The following is an 18,897-nucleotide window of genomic DNA, read 5'->3' as shown; positions in this document are numbered from 1 at the left end:
TTAAACTATAAATATACCTTTTTTTTTACTTAAAATGTTATTCTAAATGCCTTAACTATAATATATTTATAATATCTTAAGAAAATCATTTGTGAACTCGAACCTAGCAAGCTCCTATTGATTGGAATACACAAAAAATTGGAGGATGGTGGTGCTAAGCCTGGAGATATTAAAAACCTTCGCCAAGCAGTCGATGGAATAACTAACGATGCTAAAGCTTTTTATCAAAAAGTAATAAACTATATTAAGACAATTGAAATAATTTGCATAAGTGGAATAGATGGAAAGAATGACAAATTGATTATTACTTAAAACGACTTATTCTAATACAGGGTCAAGATGTGATAACTTCTCTCAGTGACAAACTTCTAGGTGGATACAAAAAGGAGAAAATGGACATAACTCTTAAATTGAAGACGTTCGATGACAATTTGAATAATCTGGAAGACCAATCCAACATTCCCGACCCAACCATAGATTCAGAAAGATTGCAGGTTAATATATTTTTCTTATAGTGATCTAATATTTTTTCCATACTTAAATAATCATAGTCACCCCTAAAGGAATTAGAAGCTTTGAAGACCAGAGTTGACGAGATATACTCAATATATTTGAATACACCCGCTTTGTCTCGTCTTCAAGATTATCACGACAAACTAACCTTAGACCCTAAATCTTCTTCAAATGTTTCGCAAGTTTCTATCGAAACTCCGACAGAAATAAATTCTATAAGCGAAAGGCTGATTCCCGAGATCAAACATGATATAACCATTATTAGGGACAAGGTGGCAACTATATCCAATCGTTACAAAAATTTGCAAAGTAAACTTGATCTGACACTTAAAAATACAAAGAACTACGGTGGGAAGCTGACGAGATTGGAAAATGATTTAATCAAAGAAGCTCAAAAGTTTTCTAACATTGACAAAGGATTTGACTACGATTCATTAAACGATAAATTGAATGCCGGGTTAAGACCCGCTTTAGAAAATTATGTTGTCACTTATATTCCAATATTCAACGAATTGGAATGTTTGGCCGTAAGTCAAAACTATATTCATATCATAAAATTATTAATTATCCCAAAATTATGTAAATTTTTTTTGTTGTAAAAATTGAAAATTATAAATAATAGCGCAATTTTCTAAAATTTGATTTATTTAATTTTCAATTTTATCGTACTAGAATTAGTTAATAAGGAAATTGTAGGTTTGCCTAAAAGTTACATTTGAAAAGTAACTAATTACTGTTGCGAGTTACTTTTATATAACACCATCATTTTTAATGTAATTTATTTTATATATTAGATTTTTACAAAATTTAATCAAGGAAAAATTAAATTAAAAAACTACAAATTTAAATATACACCGAAGAAAATTTATTATATAATTTGCATTATAATATCATAACAATATAATATATATATCCCCCGAAAAAAAAATTAATATTTATTTTTAATGAAAATTCGAGCTTAATTTTTATAATATAACTATTTTAAATTTTGGTCTGCTAATTTTTCTCTAAAAATAAGCATCCTTAGATAAACTAAACGTTCTACAGGAGTGCTTTAGTTTAGCAAATAATAATTGTAAATTTGGGAAATCTCTATATAAAGATAATTAATGAGCGTTAAATTCCAAAAAATGTAATTAGTTACAGTTATTTTTTCGCAAAAATGTAACCATTTATACCGGTAACTACTAGTTATTCTAACGGCTCTAGAAAATAGTTATATATTTTATTAAAATTAAATATTGATTAATATAGTGTATATTTATATATAAAATATTATATGAAGCTTTCTCTCCCTTCACCTAAACCTGATTCAACCAATTACGAAGAGATAGTCAATCCCTTAGCTAAAGTCAAAAACCTGAAGGACACTTACTACGAACCCACTATAAAGTGGGTCGAATCTCGCCTTGAAGGGGAAAAGGGGTTAGCGGAGAAAGCCGATTTATTATTCTCCGAGGTTAAACTATTATTGGATACGAATGGACGTGATATGAAACCCTTTAGAGAATTGGTAATCGCTCTCAAACATCTCTTAGCACCTAAGCAGGGGAAAGATGACTTAGATAGCTTTGAACTGCTTCCCCAAAATATCAAGCCTTCTCGTCCACTTATACCTGACAACCAAGGTAACATTGTACAACTCAGTCAATCCCCTTCAAAAAGAACTATTAAAGGAGGAGAAATGGTTTTTCAAATAGATCACGACTCCGCTACGGATTCCGATTTCGAAACCGAAAGAAGAAGAAGGTCTTCGGGAGCTGACAGCGGTTTGAGTTCTCCTATGGATATCGCGCCAACAGGCAATTTCGCGTTCCCTTCCCGACTGAATTCCAAATTGGTTCCTTTTCTTAAAGCAGGCAAACAGTTTAATGATATAAGTTTGGAGGACGTGCTTAAATATATTACAAATATCCAGAATGAATATTGGGTTTTAGCCCGTCCACTAATCGATACTCTACAAAGATTTTCTGGTAATTTAAGTTGCCACGAAAACGTGAATATGCAAGATTTAAGCGATAGAAATAAGGTGGAGGTAAATACGAAATTTGAACGTATACTTAATGCTTACCCGCAAAATGATAAAGATGCAAAAATGGGTGAATATGATAAAAATATAAAAGTAGGAATTATTGGGATTAAACCTGAAGCAGATTCTGCAGCTAAAAAAATGAATGTACATCCTAGCGTTTTATGTGTGATAAAGGAATTAGATGATTATTCCTATAGGTTGAAGCAAGCCTTTTCGGATATGAACTCTGATACGCAAGAATATTTGGATCTCATAAAGATTTTAATCGATAAAAAATTGGCAAAAATTGAGAAATCTTTACTTTCCGCTAAACATGACCAACATTTCGTAGCTTATACACAAAAAGCCGTCTTCGAACCTATTCAAATCAAAACTCTGGACAATTTAATGAATTACCGGGCTAAAATATTGGTATATGATTTATTTACAAAATAAATATTTATTTCTCATAATTATGATACAATCAAACTTTTATTTTATATTTTTTGATCCTCAATTTAAATCCAAAAAATAAATCAAATTCCTTCGAGTTGATTGATCATTTATTGTTACAGAAATTATTTTTATTTTTAACATTTTTTTTAGCTAGAAAACGAAGATACTATTTTTGCTGAAAATTTATTAGACAAAATGGAAAATCAAATCACCGAAGTTCCGCCATTACATGGAATTTACGATGATAGGATTGCAAATCTCAGAAAAATTATCCAATCGCATCTAAATTATTTTGAAGTATAATTGAAATATTGTATTTCTTTTTTTTTAAAAAATGATGTTTATAAAAAAAATATTTTCGGGCTTCCTGAATACCACACTTTCTTTGCCTTTCTCTTTTATCTGATTGTAAAATATGTTTATTATTAGAAATTCCATTGGATCCAATATGTTTTACCGTTATAGGGTCGGATCTATTTTTAAATTCTAGATAAATGCCTACTAGCACCAGATTTTATAAAATTTATACTTATAATATAAATTTAATTAGAAAATTTTATTCATCATAAAAAAATATGTATAATACTTTTATTTTTTTGTGTGTTAAAGTTTAATTGTTAAAAGAGCTCGACTTGACCAATTTTTAAAAATCGGGCAATAACAAAATATTATTGTACACTTTAAAAAAACGCCATTTTGATAGATCCGTCATTTTAATAGAATCTACCTTCATTTCGATAGAACCTATCATTTTAATAGAATAACCTGGATCCTAATAAGAAAGGTCTGGTACCGCATTCTGGATCTTATAATCTCTATTTAATATCATTCATAAAATTGGTTATTATTCTTATTTTTTAAAATATTTTAATACCTTTAACAGAAAAGGTTGAAAGACACCGAGCTTACCGTAACGCGGTATAAAGATAATCATAAACGTGTGGAAGCCTTTAAAAATGATGCCAAAGATATTTTGATCGGGCAAAAGAAATTAAAACCCATTAGTTCGAATCTGGATTCGCTGAAAGCACTCAAAGCCCACGCCGAAAAACTAATTTCCGATATGGAAGACATCAATAACGACGATTATTTCTTTACTAATGAAGCAAAGGACCAACAGCCATTGTCAATTAAATTAGAACAATATCAGACCTTGGCTCAGCAATACGCTCAATTGAGGAAATTATTAGACAATGCCTTGAGCAATATTGAAACTAAGATCAAAGTAAAGATTTTTTAAACCATTATATTACATAATAATTTATTATAAGCGTTACATTCGCATATACCTTAGGATTGTTTAGTTGAAGGATCATTCTTGATCCAATATTGCCCTATCATTTTTCATTATCGATATTTTATATATATTTCATTCTGGATTCTTTATTTGCACTTTGCGTTAATGGTATTCAGCGAATTAAACTCGGCTTTCAAATTCTTTAAAAAAAAATTAAATATAGTGTTAGTTTATTGTAAAAAATGGAAGCGTTTAGAATCATACTTAATAATACTTGATCTGGGACAAAGTTTGTTGGTACCCTTGATGTAAAAAAAACGGCATTATTATACGAGGAAGGGCCTCTGTCATAATACACCCTTTCTCCACATGTGGTGGGTCGTTTTTGACCAGAAAATCGACACGTAACCGCAAATATACTATACTTTTTATAATTAATACATTATACATATCAAGGGTATAGAAAAATCAACCCAAAGTCGTGACTCACCCGACAAATCATTCATCTCCTCTTCAGGTGCTTCTAGTCAACCCTTATCATCCCCAAATTCGCCCTTGACATTTCCATCCTCACTTCCCTCCATAATCAATCCCACTATGATAGACAAAATATCAACTCAATTATCTCCTTTCTCCATTCAACATAAATTTCCATTTGTGTCTCATGATGAGCCCTCTGTTGATACTTATGATAATAAACAACCCCAACACAATATTCCCCAAGGAGAAAGTCATTTACTTAAACCCTTAAAAAATCGTCTCTTTGACAAGCTCAAATTCACACCCCTCATTGAAAAATATGGTTCAAGTAAAGCTAAAAGTCAAAATATGGGTAATTTGTACAATAATTTTGACGATCTATTTCACAGCGAAACCAAAACTGACCCCGATTTGCATAGTCTCCCATCCATAAGTCCCAAAACTCTTTCTGATTCGAACGAATTAAATGAGTTAGATCTCAGTCGCTTGTCCCTAAAGCTAATGGATACTGCCGATTCAACACTTTCACTGGTTAGACTCGCTTTTCAAAAAGCCTTAGAAAGTTCTGCTTTGCAAAAAAAAGAAGATCAAGATTTTTTGAAATTCCATAAAACCTTATCGAGCTCAAATTCTAATGCTAACACAAGCTCATTCGATGTAGAAAGTGCTAAGGAGTCTTTGTCTCAATTAATTTCTCTTAGCAAAAATATCGTTGCGGTTAGGGATGTACTAGAAACCCCCGATCTTTATTTAAAGCGTTTTAGGATTAAAATGCCGCGAGATGTTGATAATTTAAAACGCAACTTAGCCAGGTTAATTATTTTTGTTTTTATTTTGTGTTATTCAAATTTTGGTTCTGATAATTTTAAGAGTTCAGTGCGATTATATATTTTCTTCAATTTATTTATAAAAGGTTCATGCATGTTAAGTAAAACTTTTTTTTAATTAAAAAATATTGATTAAATTAATAATTGGAATTTTTAAAAATGTTTTTCTTACCTTTCATGGCAGAAAGTACGACATAATAGTTAAAACTATTGGCGAAAGATTGAAGGATTTGGATATTCTAGGATTATCCAAGAAGGATTTTGAGAATAATGATATCAGTGATGATTCTCCCCCAGCTTCACCATTTCAAGTAAAAATTGTAATATATTGTTTTTGTATTTGCAATATTATTATTTTTTGCTCGAAAGGAATTATTTCAGACGTTGGCGAATTTAAAGAATAAATACCTATTACCATCAGAAACTGAAATCAGTAACACAGAATCAAATGAATACAAAGTAATGGTTATAATATTTATAGATTTTATAATATATATAATTAATTATAAGAACGTTTTATCAAAGATTAATGGACATTCACTTATCTGGTCGCTCTTACATAATGTTGGAAGGAACAGGTCCGCCCTTGACAATCTAGAAAACCCCTCTGACAATATCACAAATTCAGGGACATCATCTTTTACGTGGCCCAATATATTTAGAGTAAAAAATATTTTTTTAGAAATTTTTTACCCATATTTTAATCGGTCGTTTACCCTATCTTTTATCATTTATAAGTGGAATCAATTTTTATAAAAATTAAATCCCTGGTTGTCGCAATTGATTTTAATATATAATTAGTCATTTACAATTTTTTAAAATATGATATATTTAATAAACGTCTTGTTGATCAGAGCGATAACATCGATGCTTCATCAAGTCAAGATACACCAAGGGAAAATAACAATGACAGGAACAGGCGTCAGATAATTCGTATACTCAAAGCTTCTATCCCTTTACAAATTCTATTGTTATCTATTCTTGGTTTCGCTTGTTTGTTACCCCTGTCCAAAACTGATTATAATTGTTTGGGCCAAAACAACTTTTTGTCGTCTATGAACCCCAGTCTAAATTACCCCAACGGCGCTCCTCCTTTATAAAATATTATATTATGTATATTTCTAACAACGAGGTAATCATTGTAAAAGAGTATTTATCTTGAAATTATATATAGTTATAATAATAAGAATAATTATTAGTTTCTGATTCAAAAATTATTATAAAAATTAATGTGATAGTATAGTCATACACTTATAAAAATTATATATTATACCCGAATTATATTATTTTTAGAATATTAAAATTTATTTAATTATACAGGAATTTTAGATTTGAAAAAACAATAAAAATTTATAAAATTAATTTTATTTTTGCGTTTAACATTTAGTTAAAGTTCTTTTTTCTCTCATTTATCATAAAATTTATGGAAGAAAAATGACTACAAAGAGATGATGAAAAATTATCTAAATTTTTTTAAAATAATCTCTTTTTATAAGGGGGGCTTAAGTGTAAAAATGGTTGAAAAAAATAAAATATTCTCTATAAATTATAACATTTGTTTAAAACACAATCTTCAAAGAGAAATTCTTTCCCTATATTTAAATTTTATTTATGCAAATTGGTAATACTAACTATATTATACAAAATACTAGTATAAAATTGAAAGAAATAGGAGGTAAATGAATAAACCAACTTAAAAAAAATTAATCAAAAGATAAATTTATATTGTAATCTGCTGGTATCACACTGATAATTGATATTATGATAAATTTTTTCAAATCCTCAATTCAATAAAATAAATATAAAAATTGATGTTGATAAGGAATGTAATTTAAGTTAATACGAAATGTTTAATTTACATCTGTAAAATTAATTATATTATTTAAATTAAATACACTGGTGAGGGAAGGGGGGGGGGGTGTATTCTTTTGCATATAATTTATGGATAGTGGAATAAGGAAAGTACTTAAAATATAACTAAACCATCAAGAGTGAGACTTAAACTTTCTATACATAATTCTTTTATATTGAATAAAATTTATCCATATTGCCTTTATAGGATTTATAAAAATTTCTGCAATCCTTAAGAAAGAAAAAGCATCCATATTTGTCTGGAATGTAAATTTATAAAATATGTGAAAAACAAATTGTCCCTCAAATTTGCAATGAGGACTATAATTTTATGTTTTGTTAAAGTTAGATAATAATATTATGAAATTCATAAAGTTTAATAGGGTGGCCAAAGGCTCTCTTAACTTTAATCCTAATTACCTTATGACCCGCCTTATCCCCTTAATCTCAATGACGCGAATCCCCATTAATTTATTTCAAAAATATAGAGAAGAGGATTGCAACTGCCACCAATATCTACTTGGGTTGGGACTGAGGTGGGAGCTTTGCTGCTGTAGGTCTATAGAAAGGAGATAGGCTAAAAATAATTTGGGTACTTGATCGAATCCTGGTGTGTTGCCTCCAAAAAAATTTCTCTCATAAGACTGGTTACCACAAGGACATTTTATTAAAAATAGTCATACAAGAAAATCAGCTGCAGTAGACGCCATTAGAAGACATTTCGTCTGTGTGTTTTCAATGGTGGACTTTAATGTGTATGTACACTTTAATGCATTTTAATGATAGTATTATTGGTTTCGCCTAGATTAATGTCTTTCAGATCTGCTCTATTTTTAGAAACAACTGACACAATTTTTCAAAAATATAATATACCACAAACTTCAACAATTCTATAGTCCATCAAAAAAATCCAGTTTATAATATTTTTTAAATAAAATATAGGTATATATTATAAAGTATTTTGCTTGATAACTTAAATTATATTTAGAGAATTACTCCACCAAAAATGGGCAACTTTAAAACTAATCTTTAGATATTTTATTATTTTTCCATCAATTCTTAAAGTATATTACTTTATATAAAAATAAGGAGTGTATAAGAAGAGGAATAGATTCAAATTTAAAAGATTAAGATGGTTTAGACATATGGAAAGGGGCTTTGATCTCTTTATAGTGTCTCTTTTACCTTCTTTATAATTGACTTATATTTCAACAGCTTCTCTACTAGTATCTGCACAAATTCAATTAAAACACTCCACTTTTTCTGTAATTTATTTCATCTCATATTTCTTTACTTACCCAATAAATGTTAATATTTTCAGCTTCCTACCTTTCCTTTTATCAAACCCTATGCCACACTGCATCTCGAGCAAGAATTATATTCAGGATTATAAAAAAAGAATAATTATCAAACCCCTTTGCTAACGTACTATTTTCAAATCTATTTTCGATTTTAAACAGGTTTTTTAAACCACTATATTAGGTATCAATTAGATACCCCTACTGTTCTATGTTACATTGCTTTCATAATATATTCTTAATAGGTAATCTCTTTCATACTCTGATTTAACACCTTCTTTTGCATGATTGGCTCATGGATTGACCCTAACGGACCATAACACTGTCATTAAAATATAAGTTCAGGTCTGAAAAATATTATATTTCTTTTTTATCTTTCCTTTTTGCTCAATTGAATATCACAATTCAAAAATGAATTTCAAAAAAGCAAGAATAGGTTTTAGGTAAGATTTTATAACCAATTTTGTTTTTTTTGTAATAAAATAGATAAGTATTTAATTTATCAGAATTCAATGACTAAAATTAATAATATTTGAGATAATTTCACAAATCATAAGTATAATTCATAGAATACAATATTTCATAATGTATAATTAGTATATTACAGTATATTACAATATATTACTACAACATTAAGAACAGATACATAATTAAATTATCAAAGTTAATGCGCAATATTTAAAAGGAATGCTTAAAACATAATAAATATTTTGAGATAATTTCCTAATTCTATTTTATAAACTTCTAAAGGGGTCACGAGTATTAATTTTATTGGTTTAAAAAGATTAATAAAAACACTTTAAATTTTTAATTGAATCCGCTTTTCTGGCTACGCTAAAACCAATGTTCTATCTCTCATAATCTCTCATTCGTTCTCAGATATTTGCATAAAATATAACTTCTTAGAAATTATGAAACTTTTCCTCTCCTTTGAATTTGCGTGAAATGTTACTGGGAAAATACTCTCATTTGCACTAAGCTGCAGCTAAAGGACGGTTAAGTTCGAATCTGCTATTCTTAGCGCGTACCCTTTGAATTGAAAGATGAAGTATTTGAGGAAATGGTCAGATGGTTTTATAAAAGCGTTACTATTACCATATTATTTAACCTAAAGTGGGTTACGTTTCTTATTCTAGTGAGCAACAGTTGAATTACAGTTGTGCGTGAATTTTCATGTGAGGCAAATCCGTGGATAGTGGAGGTCCAATATAACCTGTTTCGGGAAATACTTCTCTAAGATCGACTTCCATAATGAATACTGGCAAGAAAATGATACCTGAAGATAGGAAATATCAGCTTAGAATGCGCTGTTCTTGAAGCTAATTCGCAAAATGACGCTAAAATTCAATCAAACCCGAAATACTCTGACCAAATGACAATCTCACTAATGCCTGCAAACCAGATATTTAGCCTAGGGGATTAAGGAAAACATAATTGTCCCCTGATAAAGTTGATGCGGAAAATTATATCTTGTTTAAACGGATTTATTGTCATTCTTAAAATAAAATTTTATAGACAAGTTATGTAAATTCGCGCCAAATGCTAATTGTATTTCTCAGGTTTTTGCGAAAATATTGCTAAAATGTCCTAGAAAAATTTTTCTTTGTCCAAGATTTGAGCCAGATGGATACTAGTAATGAATAATTATAACAATCCCTCATCATGCATTGTTGTAAGATAATTTTTAATACCATTGTACTAAAACTACTTTCAATTTAATTGGTAGAGATAAAGTAATTGTAAGAGTTTGGCTTGATGGATTTAAAAAGGTTCATCTTGTAATAATTCTTATGTATTCCTTTATCGATCGGATTAATAAGTAAATATGTATCTTATTAAGTTTTTTGATGAACTACAAATTTTTTTTGAGTTTGAAAAAATTCTTACATAGAATTCTCATGTTCATCATCAGCATATTATTTTCGTAACCTGCTTCAAACTCTATCATTTGCTACCGTAAATATAAAAAATATGATAATATCATTTCATCTATATTAAATTAATCTATAAATGAATATATTTTAAATTTTAAAGCAAACCATATTACCTTTTAATTTTGAATTTTTTTTTTTTTGGTTTATTAAAACTTTTATCATTTTTGCCCTCTTTTTCAATTCAATATTATCACTATTTTTTTAACCTGATTTAGTTTGATTTAGTATTTCTTGTTCAGAAAGTTTACGAAGAACAATTTAAAGACAGGAATTCACAATTTTTAATTTTATTTTTTTATTAAAATAATACCAAATAACATTACACATACATATACTTATATATTGGGAATTTATTTACATTTGGTTATTTAAATGAAATCATTTCTTCTTTTTTCTAAAATAAAAATGCGAATTTATAAAAATATTATGTCTAATTTTTTTCCCAGTACATCTGCTTCCTCCTGCGTGGGCTCATGATAAAATAGAAATGAGTATTCTAAAATTTTCTTCAGTAAAAAAAGCAAAGGTTAATAATTGATTTCCCTACAAGTATTTGAATTTGTTTGTTTGATTGAAATTTAAATTATATTATATAAATATTATTTAGAGTTGGAATTTAATTTTAAAAAAATCTGTCTTAAATTAGTAGATTATTTTCGCAATTGCCAACTAAATTTTCAGCTTCCGTTCGTAGGTTAATGATAAACGAGGTTTTACTCTATTCGTAAGGGTTTTAAAAATCTGGCTTTTTTTTAAAGTTAAAATTTAAATCCTTTAGAGCGAGTGAATTTTTTAGTAAGACCTGATTTTGCCGAAATCTTATTTCAAATCACTTGTAAATATCAGAGAATTATGCCAAGAACTTTTGAAACTACTCATTATTTAATAAATTTATATATTTTATTAACAGAATTTTACAAAATTAATATGTAGTCAATTTAAGTCGATTTTTAAAATCGGTTTAGTTTTTAGCCAAAACAATATTATGTAAGCCTCTAGATTTTGCAAATAGAGTAATAAACCATTCTGCTATCTATGAGTAAAATCTCCAGGCTTAGATAAATTCTGGCTAAACTATTCACAGGGGTACCTAGGTTTTTCAGAATTAAAGAAAAAATGAGTGTTATAAAAATGATTTAAGTTATTAAAAATTTGAGAAAACCGCAGCTCTATGAAGGGCACTCCTGATTTGATAACCATCCTGGAACATATTATATACACATTTGTTCACCCAAAATTTGGTTAAACTTTTGTCTAAACATAATTATTCACATTCGAGATCAAGTCTTCGAAGTCTTAAACTCTAAATCTAAATGTGATTTATTGCATAAGATTACAACAAAAAAGGATTTCAAAACACGAGTATAAATATATTTGTATTATATTACTAAAGGAGAGATAAAGATACGAAATACTAATAAATATTACCAAAAATAATTTACATCAAAAGAAAAAGAGGAAAATAATGTCGCTGCCATATAAACTTTTAAAATTAATATAGTATTATACAAGATCTATGAATAAATTTAGTTTATAATATTCATGAATCTTCATTACGTTTTATATTTTATTATTTTGACATTTTATTTTTCGAAACAAAATCAAAAAAAATGACCTGCTATTTAATTTAAAATTAAAATGTAAATGATTTCTTTCTTCTAACAAAAACCTCCAAGCATCATAATGATTTTATACATTATAAAAGTTATACTTTTTTTTAAAAATATATATAATATTCCTACGAATTGTCATAAATTATGTGATGGAATATAAATAAGCATAAAAAAATAAATACTTCTCCGCAACAAATAAATTTATATAATTTATAACTTGAAAAAAAAAATAACTAATAAATTATTCATAAAGAAAATCAAATTTTCTTTAAACAATAAATAATATTATGTTTTTATGAAGAAAATTCTAATTTTTTTTTTGCTAAAGAGAGGAACGCACTTGAAAGAAATGTAAGATTTAAGAAAAAAGAAAAAAAATATCAAAATGAAAAGAGGGAGAGAATAAAAAAATTCTTTGTGGAATTTGCAAAAAAATAATAATTGCTTTCTTGTATTCCATTTCCAATCCAATATGAATATTTGGTTTCGATCGGTTTGATTTTCTTTCTTTTTGAATTAAAAAATTGTATAACCAATTATTCTTAAAAAAAAATAGTTAGTTTATGATAATATTTTTATAACAACTTAAAAATAAATATAATAATAATAATTTTATAATTTGTACATTTATTGATATAAATATTATTATACATATTTTATATTTACTTAAATTTATTCCTTTAAGGTTTTATATAGATAATTGAAACCTATATAAGTTGAATTCGAGGGGTGATTATACTTTGTTCAACATATTAAGGGAGATTTAATATACAAAGCAATTATGATTAGGATCATTTTATATATTTTATAGTTTAAGCAGAATCGGGGTAGATTGAGTACAGAATTAGTAAATGAGCAACAAATTTTCTTAAACAAATAAAATAAATTATAATTTGAAAAATTTTGTTAATCTTTAAAAAAAACAAAATAAAGAAATAATAATAAGATAAGAATCTAATAAAATACAAAAAAAAGTAATATCAAAAAAAATATACAGTCCATCTAATTTCTAATAAGAATATAAAATTAGTTTATTTTTTATTCTTATAATATAGTATGTTTTTTTGGTTTTCGAACATTTTTGTTATATATTTTATATAATATTTTCCAATCAAATCACAGTATTATTATGTTTTTTTTTAAAATAATTTTCGAAATCATATTTTTAGTTAAGATTATAATCAAATATTGTTTAATTTTATTCCTGTAAATATACTAATATTTTATGTAATTTTCAAATTTTTATCACTAAAAAAAAAATCAAAATAAGGCATTTCAAAAAATATTACTTGTTTTTGACGTTTTATTATAGTTCTTTATAATTGAAATTGAGGAACAAAATAGAATAAATTTTATATATATAAAATAAAAAGCTACTTAAGCAAGAATTCTATGATTATTATAGTTGGGTATTTATTGTATTATTAGCCGATTTTTTGGTAACCAAGTATTTAGCCTAAAACTATAACTTAGGTGCGGAACTTTTCTTAATTTTATAGCAGCTCGAAAAAAAACAAATATAAATGAAAACGCTTTATATAAACGGATTTTCTCCAGCAGACCTCTGTAGATTGAGGAAAACTAGTCGACAATTAACCATTACCCAAATATAATGATTATCCTAAATAATGATTATCCTATCTAAATGTTCAATTTACGTCGGCCTAGAATTGGACTGCTCCACTTGCGCAAATGTTTAAAATGAGAAAATCAACATTTATGTTTAAAATCAAATATAGGAAAAACTTATTGCTCAATTTAATTAAAAATTTCAGAGATAATTTATCATTTTGTTACTTAATTATAGCCTAAAAAATTTTTGCTCAAAAAATTTAAATATAAAATTTATTTAATAAAATCAAAATGCAAGTGGAACAAATATAACATTTTATGATTTTTTTTAATGTTCAAAATGCTCCATTTACATTTTATTTATAATTAAATATATCTTATTTTTCTTTTCTATTTTATTCATACAATAAATAAAAATGAATATAAAATAAAATTAATATTTAATTAATAATTTTTTCCATATATTCTCTATCAGCTCTGGGCATAAACTCTAACATTGTTCTAATATCTTTTTTAGTCTCATCTTTAATTTTACCATTCGTTCTCGGGATCAATTTAATATTTGAAAAATTTATTGTAACTAATTCTTGGTCAAAATTTGATCTACGTGTTTTCGAATCCTGTAAAATTGATAATCATATTATTGGATTTAAATGATAATCTATATTGCAAATAAAAAGGTTCAGTTTTTGAGATTTTTATTGACTTTAATTTAGTGAATGGTATATGGTTAAATTTAAATTTTTTTGATGAAGAATAGAAATCGAAATAATTATTTGGGGTCATTTCAAACACCTCAAATGGGTTTTTGCGATTTGCACCTCTTATTAATCTTTAAAGAGTTAGAGGGCTATGGATTTCATGTTTTCTTAAACATCTTTCAATTTGACTATGTAATGAATCGACCTCTTGTAAAATCGAATGGCCAGGAGCACCATATTTGATTTAAATTGTTTTGATTTGACTTGTCGTATTATTAGCTAAATAATGTTTTAAAGCATAAATTATAATTTTTATTTTGGGCCACACAGGAATAAGCCCATAGAATTAGATGAGGGATAGTTGGAAATTTTTTTAATATCACATCTACTAATGTTATCACACTTCAAGCAATATCATTACCAGTTCTTCCAGTTTGGCCTTGATGCCAAATAGCACAATACCCACATTTGTCTTGACTACAATATGCAGTTTCATTATAAACAGACAATTTTCTTTTATCAACCTCAGATCTTGGTAATGTTATAACATTTTGAAGGTCAAATGATATGACTAAAATTTTTTTTGACTTACTTATAATTCTATCCATACCTCTCAATACTAGTTTCAATATAATCTTCATGATGTTTATTGTAATTACAAATATTCTGTTCATTCATATATTCATTATTAATTAAATATCGTTCACATTTATCACATCTATCTTTAACTGGTTTAGCAAATCCAATATTAAAATTATTTTTAAATATTGTTGTGTAATAATGAGCTTTAACAGGAATTCTTGATAATTCCTCACGTTTTTTAGAATATAAATCATAAAGTATTTTATAATTGAGACTTCCCTCAAAGTATTTCTTTGAAGAATCTTTTCGCCTATAATGCGAATGCACCTTTGGAATGGTATTTATGTGATCAATGATGAACTCTTTATCCTGATCAGAAATAACTTTTTTAGTATTTTTACCTTTTCGAGCCAAATAAGTTCCAGTATTTTGGTATAAATGTTTAAAAAAATAACTAATTCGTTTATTACTTATATCAAGTGTTTGTAAAAAAAATTTGCAAACTCTAACTTTAACATTCTCCACTTCAAAAAAATATAAGTATGAATAGTTTTTATAATTTAAAGAATCTTACCCTTCTTTTACATGGAGACCTAACAATAAATTTGCTATAGAAAGATTTCTTAGCTTCATCCCAAAAAACTTCATGAATAATTTTTCTCTGATCTGCATACATTGAAATATACTATTAGAATGATCATTCTGAACCATCCTTGCTCTTTTCAAATCACCTTTGATATTGATATAGGCCTTACCACATTCCCTTAGTCTTTTTTTTTCATTTGCTTTGCTTCTAGAAATATTAAAAAATTGTTAAATTTCATTATAAATATTAAAATTTTCAATTTTTATGAGCAAGTAATGCTAATGATTTATTTAAATTATGAAAGTAAATTATTAAAAAATTGTTAAATTTCATTATAAAGATTGTATTTTCAATTTTTATATGAGCAAGTAATGCTTAATAATTTATTTAAATTATGAAAGTAAATTATTAAAAAATTGTTAAATTTCATTATAAAGATTGTATTTTTAATTTTTATATGAGCAAGTAATGCTTAATAATTTACTTAAATTATAAGCATAATTTAAAAAATTGTTAAATTTCATTATTGTATATAATAAAAAATTTACCTTGACATTTAATTTGGAATAGAGATATGGAATGAAAATATTTTACGATTCAATATAGAAAAAAAAATTAAAATAGGAGGGAAAACAACACGTGATTAAATAACATAATAGGATAGGCCATGCATATGAAGCAAAAAATACATCGTTATATGCAAATAGCGCAAAATTGACAGAGCTATAACTTTGGCAAAAATTAAGATTTTTTAATCTAGTTTTTATTTTTATATATATTGGGAATAAATTAGTAATTATCCACTTCTAACTCAAAAATTTTGAAAATGTCGAGTGGAGCACTCCAATTCTAGACCGACGATATATAAAATAAAAAGCTACTTAAGCAAGAATTCTATGATTAGTTGGGTATTTATTGTATTATTAGCCGATTTTTTGGTAACCAAGTATTTAGCCGAAAACTATAACTTAGGTGCGGGACTTTTCTTAATTTTATAGCAGCTCGAAAAAGAAACAAATATAAATTAAAATGCTTTATATAAACGGATTTTCTCCAGCAGACCTCTGTAGAATGAGGAGAACTAGTCGACAATTAGCCATTACCCAAATATAATGATTATCCTAAATAATGATTATCCTATCTAAATGTTCAATTTACGTATTTTTCTGACTATACCCGCCCCAATTTTAAGCAAATTCTATCGTTCAAACATGGAAACTGGTTTATGGTCTAAAAAACGGCCCTGGCTTAAAAATTTAAAATTAAAAATCCGGGGCAGGTCGGACGGATTAAAAATTATTTTTAAAAATTTTTTATTATCAATTAGTGGGAAAATTATCATAATAGAAGTGTTGTTGAATATTCATTTATACTGCATTAGTGATCTGCATCGGGCCTAATTTTTCAAGCCCGGCCCGGCCCGAAATTTTTTTAAAAAAGTTTTGCCCCGGCCTGGCCCGAATTAATTTAAATATAGAAATTAATTTTTATAATTACTCAAAATAAAAGACATATGTTATATGTCGTTTAGTTTGAATAAATAAAACCAAATATTTTTATTTTACATAAAAAATTCAAAATAAAATTGAGAAATTTAGATATATTTAAAAAAAATTCCATGGCCCGACCCGACCCCAACTTTTTTAAAAAATATTGGCCCGGCCCTTCCCGAACCCGATTATTTTAAATAGAATTAGGCCCGAGCCAGGCCCGATGCCCATTCGGGCCTGGCCGGACTCGGGCCGAGCCTAACTTTGCAGATCTCTACTGCTCATATTTACGATGTTTTCCATTTGAAACAATATGCGAGCCAAAATTATTCAAAATAAGGTAATTCTAAGATATTCCAGGCTGAATCAAAAAAATTATCAAAAGTAAAGTCGGGCCTACAATTTTTGACCTCTACAGGTCTTCTATTCTGTCTCCAACCCCAATAACCAAGGTAAACAAGGAGGAAGGTGCATCAAAATGTTATAGGAGTATAAATTATGGGGTGTATCACTCCTCGCTGTAATAAATTGAAGTGTATATTACATCACCCCTCTTAAAAATGAAAAAATTACTAATTGTTTGGCCCTAATCGTGATGGAAATTAATAATCATTATAATTAATAATGGCGAATATAATTTTTTTTAGCCCAAACTCCACCCTGATTTTTATAAAAATTGGTCCAAGACCGACCGAAATCTTAGGCGGACAGACTTCGGGGCGACTTATTCCTGTAAAAAGTAGCCAGCAAATTTAAAGGAGAGCCAAATCACCTTATAAGGAAAATCTTGACTATGCTTATTGTTAGGTGTTAGTGATCTAGTACTAGATGTGGGTGGGCGCCGCTCAGAAACCTGGCTCTGCGGGTTAGATAAGTTGTACATTAATATTTATTAGAGACTCGGCAGCTTGATGTTCGCGAATTTTTTGAATATATACAATTTAGGCAGATTTATGTCCTTTTATGCCATAAAATGTACTACCTGGCCAAGTCGGGATTACTTATATAAAATTATCTTGTCTAGCTGGGAAAAAACGTTTTCAAAAAGTTTAATGGACAGGCGCACGTCATAGACGTATCCAGGATTTATCCAAGGGATGGGGTACTATTAGAGGAGGAATTTCTATAAATTTTATTGGAGGTCCAGTTATTGTAGGCCTTTGACTATATTAAATTTTTCTAAAAATAATTTTGGGTTTTCACTTTTTATTATTATAAAAATGCTTTTTATCGAAATTTTGTAATATAGCCGTTAATTTTAAAAGTTATTAACTCTTACTAATTTTTCTTTCAAATTCTTCTTTATATATATTTTTATGGGAGAGGGAGTAATGTTATTTATGAAAACAAGCAAATTGCTATGGGGGAGAATATACTCCCTGGCTCACTCCAACTTTTATCTAGTACCCAGACCAGTAGTCAGAATTTTTTTACAGGAGGGGGATAATTTTTTTAAAATTGAATTGATTTTTTTGGAGCATAAAAAATTTACTAGAACTAATCATCAAATAAAATTTATTAGAACTAATCATCATATAAAATTTATTAGAACCAATCATATTTTAAAATATGATATGAACACAAATAATAAAATATTGAAAAATACAAAATATTAAGAGCGAATATAATAAAACATATATGTAAAATCACGATAATTTTTATAATGATTTAAAAAGTTAGTCAAAATATCTTTCATAAATGAAAATTTAATCATCTTTGAGATTGGGTGAATTTTTTAATAATTTG

General features: G+C 27.3%; 1 protein-coding gene across 1 annotated transcript in view; it reads left to right on the top strand.

Moving 5' to 3' along the window:
- Nucleotides 1-6,850, top strand: part of LOC135928744 (uncharacterized) — a 43,440-nt gene extending 36,590 nt beyond the window's left edge. Inside the window, exons 29-39 of the mRNA XM_065465199.1 lie at nucleotides 82-231; nucleotides 333-494; nucleotides 552-1,040; nucleotides 1,799-2,956; nucleotides 3,131-3,277; nucleotides 3,864-4,205; nucleotides 4,674-5,509; nucleotides 5,709-5,835; nucleotides 5,894-5,983; nucleotides 6,035-6,187; nucleotides 6,379-6,850. Of these exons, the coding sequence (XP_065321271.1) occupies nucleotides 82-231; nucleotides 333-494; nucleotides 552-1,040; nucleotides 1,799-2,956; nucleotides 3,131-3,277; nucleotides 3,864-4,205; nucleotides 4,674-5,509; nucleotides 5,709-5,835; nucleotides 5,894-5,983; nucleotides 6,035-6,187; nucleotides 6,379-6,624 (3,900 nt within the window). The 3' untranslated portion in view covers nucleotides 6,625-6,850. The remainder of the gene's footprint in view (nucleotides 1-81; nucleotides 232-332; nucleotides 495-551; nucleotides 1,041-1,798; nucleotides 2,957-3,130; nucleotides 3,278-3,863; nucleotides 4,206-4,673; nucleotides 5,510-5,708; nucleotides 5,836-5,893; nucleotides 5,984-6,034; nucleotides 6,188-6,378) is intronic.
- The last annotated feature ends 12,047 nt before the right edge of the window (nucleotides 6,851-18,897 follow it).

This window comes from Gordionus sp. m RMFG-2023, chromosome 4 (assembly GCF_954871325.1).
Source record: "Gordionus sp. m RMFG-2023 chromosome 4, tfGorSpeb1-WG-v2, whole genome shotgun sequence".
Lineage (NCBI taxonomy): Eukaryota > Metazoa > Nematomorpha > Gordioida > Chordodea > Parachordodidae > Gordionus > Gordionus sp. m RMFG-2023.
The sequence above is the reverse complement of the archived record's forward strand: the minus strand, read 5'-3'. Positions and strand labels throughout refer to the sequence as shown.